The 22,477-nt window shown below is 41.0% G+C and overlaps 2 protein-coding genes across 2 annotated transcripts; both read right to left on the bottom strand.

Annotated features, from left to right (window-relative positions):
* Nucleotides 1-12,136, bottom strand: me3 (malic enzyme 3, NADP(+)-dependent, mitochondrial). Its single transcript, XM_070914116.1, has 15 exons — nucleotides 12,024-12,136; nucleotides 11,317-11,531; nucleotides 7,352-7,485; nucleotides 6,617-6,766; nucleotides 6,034-6,109; nucleotides 5,800-5,961; nucleotides 5,484-5,587; nucleotides 5,299-5,408; nucleotides 4,442-4,539; nucleotides 4,165-4,278; nucleotides 3,977-4,082; nucleotides 3,208-3,350; nucleotides 2,306-2,479; nucleotides 2,006-2,104; nucleotides 1-1,170 (listed from the first exon to the last, which is right to left on the bottom strand). The coding sequence occupies exons 2-15, from the start codon at nucleotides 11,524-11,526 to the stop codon at nucleotides 1,009-1,011; spliced, it is 1,842 nt and encodes a 613-aa protein (XP_070770217.1). The 5' UTR covers nucleotides 11,527-11,531; nucleotides 12,024-12,136; the 3' UTR covers nucleotides 1-1,008.
* Nucleotides 12,137-14,073: 1,937 nt separating this feature from the next.
* Nucleotides 14,074-21,653, bottom strand: ildr1a (immunoglobulin-like domain containing receptor 1a). The gene is made up of 8 exons (XM_070915077.1): nucleotides 21,542-21,653; nucleotides 19,783-19,953; nucleotides 17,747-17,896; nucleotides 17,308-17,427; nucleotides 17,051-17,197; nucleotides 16,744-16,869; nucleotides 14,924-15,807; nucleotides 14,074-14,255 (listed from the first exon to the last, which is right to left on the bottom strand). Exons 1-8 carry the CDS (start codon nucleotides 21,588-21,590, stop codon nucleotides 14,217-14,219), a joined length of 1,686 nt encoding a protein of 561 aa, XP_070771178.1. The 5' UTR covers nucleotides 21,591-21,653; the 3' UTR covers nucleotides 14,074-14,216.
* Between the last annotated feature and the right edge of the window lie 824 nt (nucleotides 21,654-22,477).

Here is a 22,477-nt window from a genome sequence, read left to right as displayed (position 1 = left end):
TTTTGTTAAGAATTTTATTTAAAAAGTGTCATGTTCCCTTTGAAAACTTAAACACATATCTTTCAGTACTAAAGCTTGCAGAGCATCATGTTCTCTCGGAGTCAAAGACACAGTTCATCAGTAACTTTGGCAAAAATACGACAACAGGCAGAGCTCTGTACAAAACAAAAAGGACAACACACTCATTGTATACAGAAACGCCCCAATAGTGACACTAAATCCCCAACAATCCCTCCTCTCGACACATTCAAGAAACACCGGCTGATGCTGGAGTGTTTTCAGTCCCGTGTGCAGGTTAAAACATGCGCACAGATTGACAGGAGTGTAAAATACGGAGAAGCAGCTACAGGTGACCTATGAGGTTTAACTCATAATGTGGAGCAGTGATGTCCTGAGGTCACACAGAAAGAGGCACTGAGAGTTTCTGTCAAATTCAAAATGAGTCGTCTGTCTGTTTGTGTCAAGACAAGAGAAAGCATTGTGCGTTACTGTGAGCCAGTGTGAGCTTTTTGTTTTTTATGCACCAGCTCTGGTTCATTGCTCAAAAAAGGGATTTCAAAGTCACTGCAAGCGCTGAACATTTCAACATCTTCAGCTGGAAAATCTAGTGATCGGAGTGAAGTTTAATTGTCAAGTTATAGAGGTCGTGTTTATGATATTTGATATGCTGTTGTGTGGCTATGACATATTTGACTCAGTCAGACCTTCTATCAGGTACAGTACAAATCAAACTGATAAAAGAAAAAGTGCAGCACTGAAAGAGGAACAAAAAAAACAACTTGTACTTGACATTTCAACACTTAAGAGCTCACAGAGAATGTTTTGTTTGGCATCTAAATTATAATGACCACCATCCAAGTGAAAGGGGGGCAGAGACTTTCTAATAATAATAAATGAACAAAAAAAGCTAAAAGGCAAGAATCACTGGCAACATTTCTGAACGGAGGCAATGCAGAAATTGTACATTAAATTGAGTTTAGAGCGAGAGAGAGAGACAGATGGTCAGGATTACACGTCCTGGACCTTCATGGCCTCCTCTGGCCAGCTGTAAGTGTCCAGAGAGAAGGAGTCGTAGTCAGGACTGTAGATGTGAGACAGCACAAACGCCTCCTTGTCTTTAGGCTCAGGATACAGCGAAGCGATGTTGTTTTTGTATGCGTAGTTGACGATCTGGCAGAGAGGGAAACAGGAGGACAAGCGGTAAAGAATAGACATTTGGGAGAGACCAAATTGAATGAAGTGAACGATAACACTCAGCTGACAGATCAACACAACAGGTTTCACACAGTTTGATATGCTCTTATTTTTAAAGGCCCTCTCAACCAGCTTCTTACTTTATGTGATGGGGTCCTACATGAGCACAGGATTTTCTGCCATAGTTTCACATTAGAGATTTCTGTATATCTTTTGTTCCTCTGTGCTCTTGTTGCTGATTTAAAGTGGACCAGGCTCATTTAGAAAAAGGTGTCATATACTTCTGTGCATCAATCAGGATTCAGCAACAACTGACTCAGAGTCTGACGTTGGTGGTTTTGTTTGGTCACTGTCAATCAAATCCGATCAAATCACAGCCACACAGTCCTGATGAAGAACATTAGCTGAGTTTATGAACGCCAGACTAACTAAAGATGTTTGATTGTTAGTTATTAAATCGTGAATATTTAATGTTACTTTAAAGAATTAAAGTTTTAAAATGTTTTAATTTTCCTTTCAATGCAAACAATAGAATCTCTTGAAAAGATAAATCAGCTTTTATATCTTAAAGCGCCGCCTTAGTCACAAAACCACAACAAAAACACCTTCAACGAAACTTAATTCTAGCTGGAGACTTAATTGTTAAGGAAGTCAGCATGTTAACATGTTCAGGCAGCTGTTGAGCCGCCGTAAACACAAACAAGTACACTTTAAAAGACTTAATTAATAAGATTTTGTTGATCCAGTTTTGACTGAGGTTACATATTTCACTGTGGGGAATGAGGACCGACCGCACGGAAAGATCACCGACCTTCACTGCGATCTTGAAGGACACCTCTCGTATGCTGTTGAGGGGAGGGTAGAGTCTTCCCTCAGCCAGGTGCTCCTCTGTTACCATGTCAGCTATCGCCTGAAAGAGACCGAAAACGTGAAGTTGATTTGGAGTAGAAGGAAAGTTCAGTATAGACTGAGAGACAAAGAAAAAGCCTTACAATAATATAAAGGCTGGTTGACGTTTAAGTGTCATTCTACAAAACAAAAAGTATTTTGTTGTAGAAATCACGTCCTCATAAATATATGTTAATGTGTCATTAATTTGTGAAGACAAAACCTCTGCTGTGGTGAGGAAGACATCATCAGATATGTGGCGCACTCCACAGGCAATAACACCCAGAGCAACTCCAGGGAAGACGTAGGCGTTGTTTCCCTGGCCGGGGTAGAAGGTGCGTCCGTCAGCCAGCGTCACCTTGTCAAATGGACTTCCACTAGCAAAGATGCCCCGGCCCTGACAACAGAGAGGAAGAGGAGGACAGAGAGAAAAACATAACAGACACTGTGAGTTACAACAGACAGGAATGTTTCTTTTTTGTTTGATTACTGTGGAGGGTTTTTTTTTTTACCACTCGGGGGCTGTGGAGCAACATTTCTTTGCCTGCAGAGGGCAGTAATGCAAAAGTGTACTGGGATGTTCTGTGGATGTCAGATTTACATGATTACTCTGCAGTCTGACAAGGAAAGCTGTCTTGAAGTTGAATTTACTGGACGGTGGCTACAGCTGATCATGGAAGCAGCTAACCATGTGTCCATGCTGAGTTTAGTTTTTACATGTGATCGTTTTATCATCATGCTAAAAAGGCAAGCTCACTTTCTACATTTAATGTTTTTGGGAAATTCTCCTGAGCCTTGAAACGTCCTGTCAGTTGTTGACTAGTACTTGGTGTCAAATTTCCTGACGTGCTCTAAAACCTCAAAGTCCATATTTACCAAATTAAATGGACTACAACTATACAACTGTATTTGTGGATCACTTCCACCTATAGACATTTACAGCTGTGGCAGTAATGTATCAATAAAAGCGCAGAAAAAGAAAACCGCTAGGAAAATAATGACAAAACATTAGAAAATGAAGCACATACAATAGTATATTTGTGTGAGAAACACTGAATGTAAACAAAATAACCATCCACAGTGTACCTTAAAACTTCTAAACACACTATCATAGCTGATTATTACCTCCGTGAGATTGTAGCACTGCTCTGCTGTGCACTCCGCCTTGCTGGTAGGATTACTCAGGGCAAAGATGATTGGCCTCTCATTGAAGGTCGCCATGTCTTTGATAATCTTCTCAGTAAATGCTCCTGCAATAGCAGCCACTCCTTCATGTTCAGGAACCAGAGCAGAGGGAGAATCCGTCAGAGATTTCCAAATGAAATCACTGAAATTTCACAAGCTCCAGCACTTTTGCAGGATTCAGATCACATGGAGTCAATTACTTAATTACAAGCAACTAATTACAATCTCCAAATTGTAGTTTTTAAACTTAGCAACCGTGGGTCTGTTTCTACCTTTAATGATTTTTCTAATAATTTCTTCTTTATTCTTAAAGCACAGATGTTGACTTGAATCAGTGCTGTCATGTTGTCATGATGGTGCAACAGCTTTGATTAAAAGTCTGAAAGTGTCTTCCAGTTCATCACACATGTGGTGTATGAATTTAGACCCGTGAATACTAACTCTGACATCTAAAATCTTATAAATAAACAGAGTGGATTAGTTGATTTGTTGCAAATTACCAAGTTGTTAATGTGCTGAGGGAAATAAATTCACCTTTAATATGTTTCTCAGTTTTGCTCAGGAACTACTGAACCATAGATGGATGAAACAAACAATGTGGGTTATAAAGGGGCTTTATCAAAAGCCACAAAGCTCTTTGAGGTATATTTCAATGTCTCGAGGAAATCCCACACTTGTCTCCCGTGCATGCTTTACTGCACTGACTCACCTATGATTGCCGTGGGTTTGATGGTGTGCACCACCTCCTCCAGGGTCTTCAGGTGTGGGTGATCGTGAGCAAACTCCTCCTTCTCGTGGTTAAGATGGCCTCTTCCCTAAATTTGTGTGAAATGTTGTTAAAACGCTACATGGTGGTGTTTGGTGATTTACATCTTGGAAGACGGGCACACACATTACCTTCACAATGAGACCTTTAGAGTCTACCATCCAGATTCTCTTGGCAGCTTCTTCTTTAGTTACTCCCTCTTTGGCCATGGCCATTATAAGCAGGTGAGCAATCCCCAGAGCAGCCTGGAAAAAAGAAAAGAGGATCGTCAGTTGTCCATCACAGTCTCCTTCCTCTGCTAGTTTTAAATGTGTCATCAGAGTTGAGGCACAGTCTCATCTCTTACGGATTAAAGAAGCTATTTTTATTTAAAAACAGAATAAAATCCTAGTGAGCAAATCTTCTCACCTCGCCTGCCCCCTGGAAAACAAAAGTGTGGTCTAAGAGTTTGTTCTTGGTGATCTTCAGAGAAGCTAAGATCCCGGCAACAGCTACTGAGGCCGTGCCTGAAAGAAACACACACAGAGCTCTGTAATTTAGATAAGTGCTTTTCAATCTGTTTGGCTTGTGGTATTTCAAAGGTAAAGAAATGTCTACTTGTGACCACTCTTAACTGCTTACATGGGTCTACCAGTTGTGACCAGTTCAGACGAATTCCCCTTGTTTTATTTGAATACATGCATATATACATTATATATATGTATATATATTTTGTTTTTTTTGTTTTTTTCTGCTTCCCTATTCTGTTAATCATCTCAGGAGCGCTCAGTCGGCAGGTTTTTAGAAATGTAAAAGTATTGCAATGGGCCAAACTGGGCCAATATAGCACCAACGCAATACTGGATTAACTTTACCCACTACCAATTGGTTGTGACCCAGTTTTGGTGTTATTTACCTAGATTACGATTATTTTGACCCTGTGTTGGACACAAAAGCTTAAGTTTTACCTTAAATGTACCGTTAGTAAGTGATGTGCATGATGTGATGTAATGTGATGAGGTGTTTTTATCTTAATCTTATGTTTACTATGTTTTTTTCTCTTCCTCCTGAGAATGTGATGTTTCTGGGTTGGGACTACTGGGGGGAAGTGAGGGACGATCATGTGGAATCTTCAGATGGTAAAAAAAAAAATTTCTTTTCAATTTTAACGAAATAAATGTATAAATATAGTATAAATAAGCTACAGTTATGGCAGCGGCTGCCTGATGGAGTAATAAGGTTGAATACATTAGCATTAACGCAGAGTCCCTTGAGTGTTTAAGAACCTTGGATGTCGTCGTTGAAGGTACAGTACCGGTTCCTGTATTTGTTGAGGATGCGGAAGGCGTTGCTGTTGGCGAAATCCTCAAACTGTATCAGACAGTTCATCCCGTACCTGCAGGACGACAGAGCGACCCTTCAGACATCAGGATCAGTCGCACACTTGTCGGTCTCGTGTGTTTCTACTCACTTGTCCGTCACTGCCTGCATGAACTCGTCGATCAGCTCGTCGTACTCCTTCCCTCTGATTCTCTTGTGCTTCACTCCGATGTACAGGGGGTCGTCGAGCAGTGCCTGCCGACCGAAAACCATTCAGTCAATTGTTAAGAGGCAACTTTCAACCTTTCTGTTTTGAAACCAATCATCCGTATGAATCAGTAAATTATATGATATGGAATCTATCAAGTAACAACTGATAACAGGCAGATAATGAAGTGCTGCAGCAGCTCATAAAACCTTTACTACTGCCTTCCTGCAGCTCTGTGATCACACACACACACACACACCTGGTTGTCTGTGCCAACGTCCAGCAGCACAGGGAGACACTGCTGTGGCTGAACACCACCACAGGCTGTGTAGAGAGCCAGCTTCCCAACAGGAATGCCCATCCCATAACTTCCCAGGTCACCCAGGCCGAGGATACGCTCCCCATCCGTCACCACGATGGCCTACACAGAGAACATATTAGCAACATGTATGACACATTAATTTCTCAGGCACAGGTGGGGGGGGGGGGGTACCTTTATGTCTTCTTCAGGCCAGGAGTTGAGCATGGTGGCGATGTGGCCTCTATCATGGATGGTGATGAAGAGTCCTCTGTAAACAAGCAGGTTTCAGTTATAAGGCTGCTGTACAGCTCAGTGAGCGAAGCTTACAGGTTTGACTGATTTCATGATGTATGTTTTTAGATGCCTGTTACACCCCCCCCCACCACAGGTGACTGATGTGTAACTGATAAAGCTCTAGTCCCTCAGGCTGAGGAGATGCTCTTCCTCTTGGCCTCTTGTGCTGAGTGTTTGTGTATTGTGAGCTATGTTGTCAGGAGTCCATCGCTTTTTTGTATGTTGTTGTTAGATTCAGTTAAGCAATTCATTATTTTAAGTTACTGTTACATGTTTTATGGTATCTTAACGACCTTTAACTCCTTGCCAGGAAGCCCCAGGGAAGAGCTGCCATTTTTGTTACATTTTTTTGTGTTGAAAGGAAGATGTGTTTATAATTGTTATAATCTTTTTTGTTTAGGTTATGTAGTGTTGTGATTTTATTTCTACTCAGACATGGTTTGTTTGTTATTTTTGCCAGGGCTCTGGGGATTAATCTCACCGCGGTCTCCTGAAGGCGAGTCCGTACTGTTGACAGGCCAGACCGACAGTGGGAGTGTACACGATGGGCATGAACTCCTCGATGTCAGAGGTCAGCAAACGGTAGAACAACTTCTCGTTCCTGTCCTGCAGCGTCATCAGCAGGATGTACCTGAGACGGAGAGAGCCATCAAGACCTGACCAAAAACCTGTAAAACTATTGCCATTTCCATTAGCCTGTTAGCGTGCTAACACAAGATGGTAAACATTATATCTGCTAAACATCAGGATGTTAACACTGTCAATGTGAGCATGCTTATGTTTAGCATTTATCTCAAAGCACCGCTGTGCCTAAGTATAGTCTAGTCAAGGACTTTTTCTAACATTATTTTTTGGCAATTTGCTTTCATTAGACAGCTTACAGTGTAAATATAGACAGTAAATATAGTGATGGGGGGGGGGGGGTGCTGCAGTAATATATGGGTCTTAACTACTAGGCCACTGATGCTGCTTTAAAAGCCTTTGATGTGACACTAAATAAACTTTGAATCATATGATGAATGACAAGAACAACAGCCGATGGTGCGCTGGAAACAGTTGTGACACGCTAAAGAAGATTTGACCAAACAAGTGGGACAGCCCCGACAGAGAACGCTTTCAGTCAGTTGTAAACATCAGCATTTGCAGCTGTATTGTGGCAATCCTGAACAGCACTTCAGCATGCTTTATTGTAAATGTCTTGAGTCTGTTCTCTCACTTGTCCAGAGGATTGATGCGTGTTTCATAGCTCTTCATGACACGCAGCACTTGCACATCCTGGGAGAGGAAGCAGGGGGGCAGCAGGCCGTGGATGCCCAGTTGTAAGCGCTCCTCCAGGGTGAATGCCATTCCCTGCAGGGTGGGAGAGGAGCGGTTATACAACATTATGAGAGAGTTTGCGTAGGGCGGAACTCCACAAACTAAATAAGAAATAAGACCATCCAGAGCAAAGTGAGTCATGTGTTAGTCATCACAGTACAAGGTTAGTTATGACTCATGCCCGCGCCCAAAAAACGTGGTCTTTTTGATGGCTCCTCGAAATCATGAATTAGTTGCTATTTATGTGTGGAAACACTGGTGCAGAAAAACAAAGTAAGGCATCATTGAAAAGTCCTACAAATGTTTTAGTAACTTAGAGGAGTGAACAACACCAGGCCAAGCTTTTATTCTGGTGAGCAGCCTCGTACCCCTCTGCCTTCTGGTTATGGTTAGTGCTGCTACTCCTCTGTCTCGGCGTTGGCAGGCTTCCCAAAGAGCGATTGGAGGGGAGTGTGAGGTTTAATCTATTTATTCTGTCCAATGGTGTGGGAGCCTGAACTCACTCCCCTGTCAGCTCGACATATCTTTCTTCATCTCCGCTCTGTTTCCTCTTGATTCTTGCACGGCAGAGGAAACACTGACCTACATGAGGAATAAACCGGCCCTCTAGGGTCAGTTTGATCTAATGTTGATCTACTGTTGGTCTGTGAATTTTGAACACACCCGTGTCCCAGTAAATTATTCATGCTGGAGCCGAGTGTGAAATGCGATAGTGGATTTGATATTTTGCCGCTAATATTACCCTTAGTTTACAATCCTTAGTTGTTCCACAAGCTGCACGCGTTCCCATTGAAGAGTATTTGGATGATAGATGCTCAACAGCTGAACAAAACTGTACTGTGCAGCTAGGAATTGCATGCTGAATAGCTGCACAACAAAAGCTCTGCCTGCCAGAGGTCATTAAAAGGAGATACTCTGATACACAGATAAATACCAAACCAAACACTAGACAAGGAGGGACAATGTCGGTGTGCTGGGCAACTCAAAAACTAACAAATGTGGATGGAAAACTTTTTACACACAAAGGCTAATAACAAATGCATCTGCGTAGCTGTGAACGACACGGCCAAAGAGAAAGTCACAGATTAACAGAGTTAAGATAAACCTTTTAGAGCGAGCAGGTAAAGAGCGGCTAAAGTAAACCCATTAAGGTGACACTCCTAACCAGCAGCTGTAATTAAGCTAGCCTACATGCTATCTGTCAACACAAGGACACACAGAGAGAGTGAGAGGTATAAACTGCCATGAGATTAACCTTTGCAGTGTCTCTAATACAAACCTTATCATGGATTACTATTAAGTTACAACATCATTTAATCACACGTGATGCATTTATATGGTTATGAGCCGAGTTTGTTTCACATTTGAGAGGTTATTGCAGAAAGACAGAGGTTAGTGAACAGGGACAGAAATCTGGCCTTCCTCAATAAATACAGTTAATACACCAAAGACTGTCTGATTGTGACAAAATGTGAAGAAAGGAGAGGTTACTCAAACTTTAACTGAATAGTAGAAAGTCTAAAAGTGGAATAATAATTATGCTTGTTCAACATTTGACTTTGCATCTGACTGAATAAAATGTTTAAGCACACCCTCGACATGAATCCACATTTACTTTTTTTCATCTAAGTATGGTTTTTGCTGACTGTTTTCACTGAACTGACCTGTGAGTCAGCGTGGAAATGCTGACTGGGCATCAGGAACTGTGACCTCCTATCAACCTAAATCAAAAGCAATAAACTCTGCTAAAGTGTCAGTATCTGTCCTGCTGTCCTCACAGAGCTAGCGAGGCAGCAGAAAGTATTCCCTGTTTACACAGAGTCTGGAAAATAATACAGTAAAACCACTGGTGAGTCACTTAGTGGATGTTCGAGCTAACTCACTAGTATTTCCACACTGTGGCTGCAGAAGCTTTGACATTGTTCTGTGCTCATGCAGAGCAATTATCTTAAAAAGCAAACTATATTATTCCTATTTTATATGCTTTATTAAGAGGCAGAGTGGGACAGACACATCAGAGGAATCAACAGGGAGACCATTCATAGCTCCAGAGGTTTAACCACTCAACTATCTCACTTAGATAGAAGCTGTTGCATTCATGTGGCCCTGCTGTGCTGCACCATGTGGTACTTACATGGTATTCTCTGTTTATATATGTTCCACCACCATACAACACAGTATGTGGGATATGATGTTATCTGTAGACACATTCATGTGACCACAGGGCAGAAGTGGAAGAAGTACTATATTATATAATAGTTTACTTAAGTAATAGTAGCAATACCACAGCGTAGAAATACTTTATCACTGTAAAAGTAAAAGTCCTGCATTAAAACTGTTACTTGAGTAAAAATACAAAAGTAATAGCATCAAAATACATTGAAGTACCAAAGGTAAAAGTACTCATTATGTAGAATGGCCCATTTGAGAATAATACATATTATAATATACTGGATTCTAATTATTGATGTGTATATCACTTAAATGTTGTAAAGGTGGGGCTAGTTTTTTTGGACAAATTTTTTTGGGACTAATTACTTTATAAACTGCTGGGTAGCTTGTGAATTTCAGCCCGGAGATCAATAATGTCTTATTTTATCTTAACCTATAATAATACATCATCATTCGTAATTTGTTGATTATATTTTGCATTATCAATCTGAATCTGCAAAGTAACTAGCAACTAAAGTTACCAGATAAATGTAGTGCAGTAGAAAGTACAATATTTGCCTCTGTAAAGTAGTGGAGTAGAAGTATAAAGTAGCAGAAAACGGAAAGAGCTGATTTTAAGGTACCCTGCTGCATAAAGTTGTTCATTTTCACGACTAAAGCTTTAAGACACATTTAATATGAATGTAAAAACAAGAAAGTTGAGTGTTTTATTTGTTCAAGGAGGCATTAATTAGCCTACTTATGGTAATGATATAATCTGCTCTGTTGAAGCTTCATATGTGTGTGTGTTTTGTTGCAGCATGTCCACTGTCCATTACCATCAGGCATGTGACAGTCCATTGTTCATTTCCTCCGTACATGTGGTTTATGGTCAGAACTACAGACTCAAGTATGTGTAACACCCATAACATTACCTACATAATCCACCACCAGTGTTATACTCAAGAAAAGCTACCTTAAGAATAGAAGTAAAATGTAGCAGGAGATGCTAATATATAGAACTAGGTAATTCATAATGTACATGTGAGGACAAGATGCCCAATCATTCAGCAGTGATTGAACAATTTCTATCATTGATTAATCATTATCAAAGTATTTGTTTAAGCTAAAATGCCAACAATTCACTGGTTGTAGCTTCTCAAATGTATATATTTTTTGGTCTTTTATGATAACAAACTTAATAGTTTTGAGTTTTTGACAGTTGGTCAGACAAAACAAGATATTTGAAGACTTGTGGTGGGCTTTTTTCTCTATTTGCTGACATCTCAGACTAAAAGACAATTGATTGTTTGATTAATTACAAAAAAAAAATCAGTGTTTTAATCAATAATTAAAATAATTGTTTGTTGAAGACCTAAAATGGTTACAATAAGACAAATGTCAATATCTTCTGCTGTGCTATGTTCATATTAATACAGAAGAGCATAATGTGTCCTCACATGTACATTACAGGTGAGCTCACACCCTCACCATTACCTGGGGAAGACCTTTACCTGAGGAAGACCTTTACCTGAGGAAGATAATTACCTGGGGAAGACCTTTACCTGAGGAAGACCTTTACCTGAGGAAGATAATTACCTGAGGAAGACCTTTAGTGGTCGAAAGGTTGTCGTGTCCATGTAGAATAAAATAAAAATTAGTAAAGTGACTTTTTTACATGCAAAAAAGTACCAAACACATCGGAGAGCTCACCTTGTTGAGGTGTGGGTTTCTCATGATGTCGTAGCCCCGCTTCTTGGTGCTGACGCTGCCCTTGCGGCTCGTCCCGGAGAGGCATACAGCCTGGAGAGAGGCCGGCGTCCCACCAGCAGGGAGACCCGGGGAGCCGGCGAAGACCCTCATCCCACCCGCAGCCGTGCGCCTGCACAGAGACAGCGCGGCTCTTCCTGGGAGGGAGTTCATGCTGCCTGCAAACAACCAGGGAGCAAAACACAACACACACAGTGAGTCTCGGTCAAATACTGCTGGTGGTACAAGTCACCTTCCAGCTCACACAAGAAACGGACGCACGACCTAGAAACGCCAGACATACCACGAATAACTCAAGTTCAACGGGTCTGTCCTCCTGTAAACAACCAGAGGAGTGAACCTGAACCATTAGCTTTACATGAGTCACCTGGTCACCGTGACAAACAACAGGTGCTGCAGCTACAGCTGCCATTTATTTTAGTGCGAATGAAAAATACATAGACAGGGAAATAATTCAGTGGTGGAGACTAAACCCTCAGCCGATGTGTTCAGTGTGTTCACATCTATATGCTGCTGTGTGCTACTGCATCAGTTCAGCTAGCTTGTGTTAGCCGCCCGCCGTTTTTATGATAATTAGTGATTTCTTAATGGAAAAATCTGCGCAGCTGCTAATGCTAGCTAGCGGCTAGCTACTATACAATTAGCCTTACCTGAAAACGATGAGACGCTGCTGTGCCTCTGACTTCTATCTTCATAGGAGGCACTTCTTTGCCCCGGTGCTCGTATTGACGATCGCTGTTATCAGTGGATGTTGGGGAGGATCGACAGCTAACAGCTGATCCAGGATCCTTTGACATTGGCGGTTTCACTTCCCCGGTCGGTCAGCCTCTCCGAGCACCGGAGCCACCAATCAGACAGCAGCATGACAGGCTGAGAGGAGGCCCAACCCCCCACCCCACCACCTCCTCCTCCTCCTCCTCCTCCCTGCTTTGATTCAGTAAACAAACACAGGCTCCATCTTCAGTTTAAACATCTGCACTCAGAATGCAACATAACTACCTGTCAGTATGAGGTTACGATTACTGCATTGGAGATACAGCTGTGGCACGGTTTAAGTTTCACGGCTTCATTCTTTTTCATAAAAAGCCGAGAAAAAACCCAGACATTTTTCAACTCTTAGTCATGCACTGACATTGACACCACTGAACCACGGTGCACTGAACTCAAACCAGTCTGAACACTGTAGATCACATTAATGGCCTCTGGTTCCACCTGCTGGACATAACCAGTGTTGGAAAAAAAAAGTTTGCCCCCTGTGACCTCAAGCGTTCTTATCAAGTGCAGTGCACACGGCACACTTTAAATGGCAGCTTCACTGTATTTCTGCCCAGAATCACATGAATATTACAGCAATGCTTCTTCACACTAAATGGCCTCTCAGTGTACCACAATGCAATTAAACAGCACCACAAACTACAGCCTCCAAAATGACCATGAAAGTTAAATCAACACATTATTTTAAGAAAAACTGAACATAATGACCTTCATGAAGGTAGATTTATTGCCAGGTTGTTGTTGTTGTATTAGTCTGCATTAGTTTTAGCTTGATGTGCATGTTAAACTGGCAACTGATTATATATACATCATATGAATAAAAATAATCTGCATATTTACCAAACATACTGTTTTAATACACTTAGCATAATTGATATACATAAACCATAAACATCTAAGATCCTTACAGCTAAACATTTCCCCATATGGTTTCAATTGGGTTAAATTTGGCTTTTATCTGGGTGTCAATTAGTTTATGGTAATTTGATGAAACAACTTTATTTAGGATTATGCACCATGTAATAAATTAAATAATTATGGTTTTATAACTGCATTTTGACACAAGGCTCCTCTAAAAGACGGCGCCACAAGATTACATATTCATTCAGGACCCGGTTGATATCTTACTTTAGGGGTGCAAATTTCCAAAATAATTTGAAAGTAATCAAATTACCAGTTACCCCTGGAGGTCTGGGGCCCTGGGGCAGTTTCCCACTTTGTAATCCAGTTTTAGGAGCAGCTTTTTAGTTTTGGCTGGGACCATCACACCTTATATATAATGTCTAAGTACCTAAATGACCCACTTTACACACCAGCTGTATCTAAAAAGGTTTATTTAAAACATGCACATTTCATCATGATACATCTCTATTCATGTTTGTAACAAAAGCAAACATTAATGAAAATCACAATTATATGTTTGTGTTGTTCATCCAATAGGCACAATAAGAGCGTCCAAACTGTCCACTAACTCTGTCCGTCTTCCTACAAATGTCCATTCTTTACACTTCCCTCACAGTCTAATAATGTTACTATGGACAAAGATAAAAAAAAGAGACACTTTAAATAGTACAAGAAATTATGCAAAAATAAAAAATTATTAAAAACAAACAAACAAATACATACTGTATCTGTCTCTGCAAAAACACACATAACATGTTCACAATGATAAACCTAAATAACCCACAAAATCTCACCAACAATCTGCTTGTTGAAACTGTTAAACTGTTACTTCACAAACACTGAATAACGGATACTTTTATCCATCACCAGAAGGAAAACACACCATTGAATACAGTAGGACACGTATCACACATATTAATCATCTCAACAAGGCGCAATATAACAGAACAACTTTTTTTCATACATATAAATTATGTTTTTTGATGCACGTACATACATACAGAGTAAAAATATATCCATATAGTACATTTTCAGGACTCACTATCAAATTTCACAACAACTATATCACTGAAAGGTGATTGAACAGATTAAGGTACCTACTGTTTGTCTTCATTTTTACCGCTCTGGAAACATTCAGGGAAAAGGTAAAAAAAGACAGAAATGCTTCAGATGACTACGCTGGTGCTGCTACGGGAGCTTCTATCCTAAGAGAGAAAAGTGAAGGAGGTGAGGTTTAGTTAAAGAGGGAGATACGATGATTCAATACACACAAGCAGAGGAAAAGAGAAAAGACAAAGAAGCACAACAAAGTGATGAAAGACAGAAAATAGTCAAACTAAACAATTAAACAAGACTAAGAGTCTACAGCCATGCTAGCAGCTCTGTGAGGCTGTACTCAGGCACAGTGGTGTTTTGAGCTAAATGCTAACGCCAACATTCTAACACGCTCACAGTGACAATGCTAACATGCTAATGTTTAGCAGGTTTAATGTTTACCATCTTAATTTAGCAAAGTGCAGCTGATGCTAATGGGAATGTTGTTAGATAGTGCCAAACTATCAAATAAGTCTAGACTCATCTGGTAAAACCTCATGGTGGCAATAAAAGAAAAGTAAGGAAATCACCAAATTCATTACAAAATACAATCGACTGGGGACCATGAATGTTTGTACAAAATTTAATAGCAATCCATCCAGTGGTGGCTGATATATTTCAGTCTGGATCAAAGTGGTGGACCAATTGCCATCCATAGATGGACGCCACTAGCATGGCTACAAAGAAAGAAGTCAAGACAAAAAAAAAGAAAAGGAGACAAAGAGAATAATTCTCCGTTGGTTCAGAGTGTATGTCAGTATTTGAGTGTGGATCTTACAGAAAGGCGGTTGTAGTTCCTCCGGCCGTTACCGTGTCCAGGCTGGTTCTCTATGGAGAAGTAACTGGGGGGCTTCTCTGGCCAATCCTTCCCTTTACCTCCTTTTCTTCTCCCGCTGTCCTCTTCATCTGAGCTCCAGGATCCTTTGCGACGCTGAGGAGGTGAATAGCTCCTCTCCCTCCGAGCTGCTCTGCTGTGCAGCTCCTCCATCAGGTCGTCACGACTACGAGTACGCGGTCTGGATCCGCCTTCTCTCCTCCTGGCTGAGCCTCCTCTCTCGTTCCTCGAACCCCTGTGTGCCGCTCTTCCTCGCCTGTTGTCCCAATCGGAGTCGTCGCTGTAATCACGCAGGATCCCCCGTCTGGGAGGAGAGACGTCTCTGTAGCCACGACTGTTGCTGTAGAGACCTCTTCCAGAGCGGTTTGTACTCCCACTGGACTGGCTGGATATTCTAGGTCCACCTCTGGCTCCATCTCCACCTCCAGGCCCCCTGTGTGTAGTGAAGCTGGGCCCACGCTGGATAATAGGAGGCAGGGTGATCACCCTTCTCTCCATCCCTCTCACCCCCATCTCATCCAGGGCTGACAACATACTCGGGGGCCCGGGTGTGTAGGGAACAGATGGAGGAGGCGGCTGGTGCTGGGGTTGTAAAGGGAGCATATTTTGGACACCCACGTGATGAGCCATTTGAGGTGGTCCCACGTCCAGCCCCCTCACCTGGTTCTCCAGGTAGTCCAACACCTGTCCGGTGCCATGAATGCTGCCACGCACGCTGCCATTCACATGGTGTGGAGGAGGAGGGGGCTGCTGCTGCAGGGCCATGGGTGACAGCTGCATGGGAGCCATGGCAAAGTTCTGTTTGGCGGGGTGGTCCGAGTACGAGCCTGGAACAGAAGTGACAGATCAGTAAACAGAATTAGGAGAGACATGAATAACCGTTCACCTGCCACAGCTGATTTTTTTGGCCACTTGGGGGCAGCAGAAACCTTCAGAAGCTTTCGTCTTATAAAGTTGTCAAAAGTTTAATATTTACACATCCAACAGATACAGAAAAACATCATCATTCATTTTAAGTTGTGTGTTTGTGTCTACTTGATGAATGTAAGTCCACTATTCACCCTCTTGTAGCTCTGTTTTGTTCTCCACTCTGGAAGAAAATATCTGGCTCTTTATGCTCCACTGCGTTCACCAGCTAGTCACTTGTTTGTTTGCTGTTTTTGGTGTTGGGCATGTGGTGTACAGGTGGAGCTTTCTTCACTGAAAACAACACTATGAGAGCGGTGAGAGTGAACCAAAACTGTAAAGCTGTGGAATGGAAAACCAAAACAATGCGTAGAGCTATAATTATTATTCATAATTATTTATTTTTGATAATTATTTCTCCTTTCAAGTAGTCATGTGATCCACTGTTATAAGTTAACAAGATGTCGCCATGGGTCGCCTTCAGTTGTTATTGTGTATTCACAACAATCAACTTTAGGAGCAGCAGTGAGTGTGCGGTGAACTTTCTACCCTGATTTTTGCCTCTCAGGCTACATACAGACTTCCCTCACATTCTAACTAGTGGAGATTGTTGGGCTGTTTAAGTGTGTTTAATTCTATAATAGCTTAATACAGACTTTCTATTTTTTGCAGGACTATCATTGAAATCTCAAAAAAAAGTGTTCACATAGTTTCAGGGTTTTTGTTTTACTTCATTGCGTCGTCCCACTTCTGAAACCAAAGCAAACATATGCCCTTCGTTCTGAGCGAGAATGATGCAACAAAGCATTTAACAAAGCATCAAAGATAAGGCTTATTGTACCTTTTGTGTCACTCACCTGAATACAGTATGGGGACGCCCTGGGAGGAGGCATTGGAGCTAATGGGAGCGTAAATGGGTTGACCATTCATCCAAGGAACCATGGCCTTCTGAGCGTCTCGCAGCATCCTGTGCTGCATCACAGCTGAAATCAGAGAAGAGCAAAGAGCCTTGAGTTGAGGTATCACAAGAGACAAACTTGGATCTGTGCATCCCTGATGATTACTTTCTGAAGTGCTGTAAAGTGTGATGTAGTTTATGGTTTCACAGAGAGTATAGAAGCATCAACAGTCGGAACAAAAACAAACAAAAAGCATGTCTTCCACCTTTCTCCGGGCAGCAGCATGTCTGCGGACAACACGGGCAGCGGACGTAGCAGCAGCACTTCTGCGGGCAGCACTGACAGCAACATATGCAGAGGAGCATGATGAGCAGGAGAGCACCGATGATGATTAACAGGACTGTCAGCCAGTCTGGAGCAGGAGAGAAGACACTTTATTATCTCTTTTTAATCAGAACCTCTGAAAGTCTTTTCAGGCTCTGCGTCACCTTGAGTGCCACAACCTCAACTGAGGAAACTTACGGTACACAATGAGTTTGATTTCACGGTCCGAGTCGCCCGTCGTGTCACCGGCAGCATCAATGGAGCAGAAATACACGCCGTTATCCCACCACATCACCTCAGTGATGACCAGGTCAGCCTCTGTTGACAGATAACGTCACATTAGCACATAAAACCTGAACATTACGATGAAATGTGTGAAATTCTGAACTGGATCACTGCAGAACAATTCACAAAATCTTTATAGGTATTTGAATATCTTGTTTTAATTTCTTTTCTTTGCTCTACATACAGTACATGTATTCACTCTGTCAATATAGCTTCCCCAGTTATGCTAATTAAATCAGTAATTAGGCAAAGTAATGTGGGTTAAACTAATATGCAGCCTGTATCTGTATCTGTGTCTTAAAATTAGATCACAAAAATATCAACACTGTCATCATGATGGGATCAAACTTACTGTTTTGAATGGTAATTTTGCGCTCTCTGTATTCTGCGCCCAGTATGGGCTCATTGAGGCCCCTCTTCTGGATCACAGTGCGGACTGTGCGCTGGCGGTCCGGGCAGTCATTGGAGGGGTCCTGACCCAGCTGCAGAGCGGCCTGATAGCCTTCAGAAACAGAGAGAAACAGGATGAAATACGTTTATTTATTGCATATTATTTTACTACCTCAGACGACTAAACCCATCTTAACTGTGTCACTTTGACTAATTCCTTCCTACAACAACCAACCAGCTTTTCAGGTTGCAGGATAATGAAGCTAAAGTCACTGAATAATAATATGATAGCGAATATAATGTAAACAGCACTCACTCACCATGACATAAAAATACACTGTGTCAAACAAAAATAGTGTCATTAGTCTACAGCTGTTTTCCAGTTCATAACTTTTCAAAAACAGTACGGATAAAACAATTAAAAAAAAAAGTTACCCTCCATTTACCTGTAGATCATTAAGGACACGTCACTGTCATTCGAGCATGGGCCTGAGAATAATCTCTTAATCTCTGTTTTGAGAATGTATTCTATAAAGGGACTATTTTCTATGTGAACAACTGCAGGTTTTTTTGGTGTAACAAATAAAAAGCCAATACTTGGCCCTCTGCCTTTCTCTGTTTGGAAATATACAATGAAATCTAAACATTACTCAGCACTGAAAGAACCTGCTCTTTATTCAACAAGTGGGTTTAATCCTCAGGTAAGAAACCTGATGAAGGCTCTGGGCTGAAACATGTTGGTCCCAGTATGTTGGTTTTTGTCACCTGAGCACACTGAGCTATCGCAGCGACTGTTCAACCACACAAAAGCCCCTGAACTGTTTTTCACAGCAGACATTTTGACTCGACACTGCAGGAAAAGAACAGCAACATTAATGATGTTGTCCCAGTGAGCCATGCACAATACAACTGTTACTGAAGGTATCAGTAACACCTGTGCTGACGTGTCAAAACGTGTGCTGTGAAAAACCCCTTTTTCCCAGAATGTCGACAACACATCTGACTAACTTTCAAGCTGTGCTCAACTTTTTATTGACATCTAGTTGTTGTCGAAGCCCATAGCAACCAAACAGTTTGTGTAGACTCGGTCAAACAGTCAATCCTGTCTCCTAGAGATTATGTTGTATGTACTCATTTGTTTTGCCAAGTATGTTTTGGGGAAAACTGCCCGATTTATGTTCTGTGGAAATATTTTTGGAGATGCTGTTGCATGTTTTTGTACCCCACAAAAGAAGTAGGGAGATGGTCGGGATGGATGGTGGACATACAAAACACAGACTTTGATACTGGAGACAGTTTGCATCCTGAGTCCTGTGTGGTTAAATTTAGGCAACAGAGGTGCTTTGGTTAAGGTTAAGAAAAGATTGTTTCAGTTAAATGTTAAAGTAAACACCCTGTCTCGTGCTCCAAGTCACTTTTGACTTTTTCAATATTTAAATCAATACCAATCTTTTTTCACTTATCAAAGTCTGTTTATAGGCCTTCGGGAATACGACTGCACAAAAAAATCTGAAAAATTGGAGCCTGAGAGCCACTTGTGTAAGTGATGTGAGGAAATGTATTTGATTTTTGTTTTTGTTTTTAATGATTTGATCTCTATTATTAGAACCTTTATACTCTTATATTACCATAATCGAACCCGGGCCGCTGCGGTAAGGACTCAGCCTTTGTACATGGGACGCCCCCTCTTATACTCTTTTAACCAAGTGCTTAACTGCCAGAGTGCCAGAACATCACCATAAAAAAGCACTAGTTAAGCTTTAGTTGCTACAAGCAGATATTGCATTGGATATTATGTGAAAAACAAATGAAAAAAGTTGTAAGAACATTTTTCGACTGACATGTTTCCTCATTATGTTGATTAAAAAAATATAATTCAGGTGTTACTATCTTTCTATCTAAACGTCTTCAGTACTGCTGTATTTTTCCATCACATGCTTTGTTTCAGCTACATTATTACACATTAAAATCACCATCTCCTTCCAAATGCAGCCTCACCTGTGGAGTAGTACTCCAGGACGGGGTCTTTACAGAAGGACTTGTACCTCCAGGTGACCAGGACATCCTGAGGGTTCGCTAAAGTCGAGTAGTCGCAGCGCAGGATCACAGAGGCGAACAGAGTCGTGCTCCTCTCCGTCTCTGGAACGATCACCTGGATGGACAGCAGCTCTGACAATGATGAGAGGAGATAAAATGTAAACCAGCAGCACACATGACACAATATTCAAATCACTGTACTCTTGTGTGTTTTGTGTGACGGCTGTCGAATGCGGGATTGAAAAGAATCTGACCAGACTGGTTAACAGTTTACTACAGAAGCCTCGCAATGTACTAAATCATTAGACGTAATACCAGCTGTCAATCATGATCAGGAATGTAGAGAAAACAAGCTGGTGACAGGCAACCTCTGCTAATTGAGAAAAGTATCAGATAAGGTTTAAAGTCAAAGTTTAAACACTTTCTCTTTGAATTTGTTGTCAAAATCTCTGACAGAGATGCATGTTTGTCAGTAAATGTCTGACATGTGTCATCAGTTTTATGTCTCACAATACAAAGATAGATTAGAGCTGCAACTACAGTACAGGTATTTTCATTATTGATTAATCTGACAATTATCTTCTTAAGAAATCAGTTTAATGTTTGATGCATTAAGTGTCAGAAGATAGTGAAAAATGCTCATCATTGTTGACGCCTTCAAAGAGTTTTTTTTGTCCAAGCAACAGCTCAAAACCCAAAGATATTACATTTACAATGATATAATACAGAGAAAAGCAGAGGATCCTCACATTTGAGAGGATGGACCCAGCATATGTTTGGCAGTTTTGCCTCATAAATCTCTTATTGTAATTGTGTCACATAATTCAACCTACTCCATTAATCCATTCATGGACCAATTAGTCTCAAACTCAAAGATATTCAGTTTACTATCGTAGAAGATATTTGAATAGATGGAACCAGTGAATTTCGAGGCATTGTGACCAATCGATTATGTGTATTGTCACAGAATAGTTTTCTGTTGAACAACTCATCCAGTAATTGAATCAGCATGACATCATGATCAGATGTTTCTACAGCTCAGCAGTGCGTGTTTTTTCACTTGTTGCAGGTTAGTTAAGACAATAAAAAAACCCGCAGGGTCTGTGACATGAGAGATGATTTAATGACGGTCTGTAATTTTAAGTATTGATTTCGATTAATTAGTAATGTGGATACCATGTTGGCATTTCTTTGGGGAAAAAAAGCAGCAAATTCTCACGTTTGAGAGGCTGGAATCGGATAATTGTCATTTTTGCTTGTTAAACGACTTTGAAGTAAAGTCCGTTATCAAAATGATTGATTCACTTTCTGTCGATACTTATTTAAACTCATCAGATTAACAGATAATGACAATAATCTTAACACGCAGCTCTACTCTGATGACGAACATTTGTTTTCTGTGGAGGTTTGATCTGATAAATAATTTGATTTAATGTTTTCTTCCACAAAACGATGCTGTTTCCAGTGTGCGACATGTTGTATATTTTGTATTTTGGACAACACGCAGGAAAATGTCCTGCGGTCACGTGACAACAGTTGGCCTTGTCCTGTTTACACCTGTCGATAATTAACTTTTACACATTACTGTTGGTTTCGGCTGTTTGCTGAAGTGGCTTCACTCTAAATTCCTGCATATAAACAGATAACACCAGATAAGACTTGTATACAGTTTAAACTTTAGGCAGAGAGTGTGTTTACTATAACGCCTTTAAAGCCTCACCTGTCGGCAGGTGAACCAGCAGAAGCGCCATCAGTATCAAATTTCCCATCTCGTTGCTCTTTATCCTTCCGCGGAAGCTTCACTCTCTATCCTTTAGGCGACTCAAAACCCGCCAGAAACCCGGAATATTTGGAGAGAAACGTCACGCAGCCGCTGCTCTGCATAGTAACTCCACTTCACAGACTTAGGACGACATGTTGGTCAGGCTGTGTTTGTTTTCTGAGGGGAAAAAGACGAGTATCCACAGCCGCACTGAAGAACAACTTTCCCTCAGAGACGATCAAAGAGGCGGATCATCCTCCTCCCCCCTCCTCCATCTTCAGGTGACATCACTGACCACGCCCCCCGTGGCAGGTGCAACATGGAGGAGGAGGAGGAAGGAAGAGGAAGAGCAACGAGGTGATCCTCATATTGTTAATTCATGACTAAACAATTCATTTTCTCAGATAAATGATTTTTTTAAAATATACTACACTAGACTTATTGATATTGTACCCTTGAACCGTAACTGAGAACATTTACTCAAGTTCTATACTTGAGGTACTTGTACTTAAGTGGAGTATTCCCATTTTCAGCTACTTTATACTTTTAGTAAATATTAAATATTGTACTTTTTCCTCCACTACATTTATTTGATAACTTTAGTTACTTTCCAGATTCAGATTAATAATACATACTATATTCAACAAATACATTATGATGTTATTATATCAATATCGTTTCATTTATCAATATATATAAATTAATTTAGATTAGACCAACCTTTACCAGCTGCACTATTAATGTGGGTACATATACAGGCTGGGCAGTATTTCCATGTGTGTCAGCCTAAGATCTTAATAAAACTGGCACATTTTACTGTGATGATGTAAATCAAAAACATCATGACAAATGTCGATGAGAGAAGGATGACTTAAGGCTAAATGCTGATTTATT

This window comes from Enoplosus armatus, chromosome 11 (assembly GCF_043641665.1).
Source record: "Enoplosus armatus isolate fEnoArm2 chromosome 11, fEnoArm2.hap1, whole genome shotgun sequence".
Taxonomy (NCBI): Eukaryota; Metazoa; Chordata; class Actinopteri; order Centrarchiformes; family Enoplosidae; genus Enoplosus; species Enoplosus armatus.
This window is presented reverse-complemented; position numbering and strand designations above follow the sequence as displayed.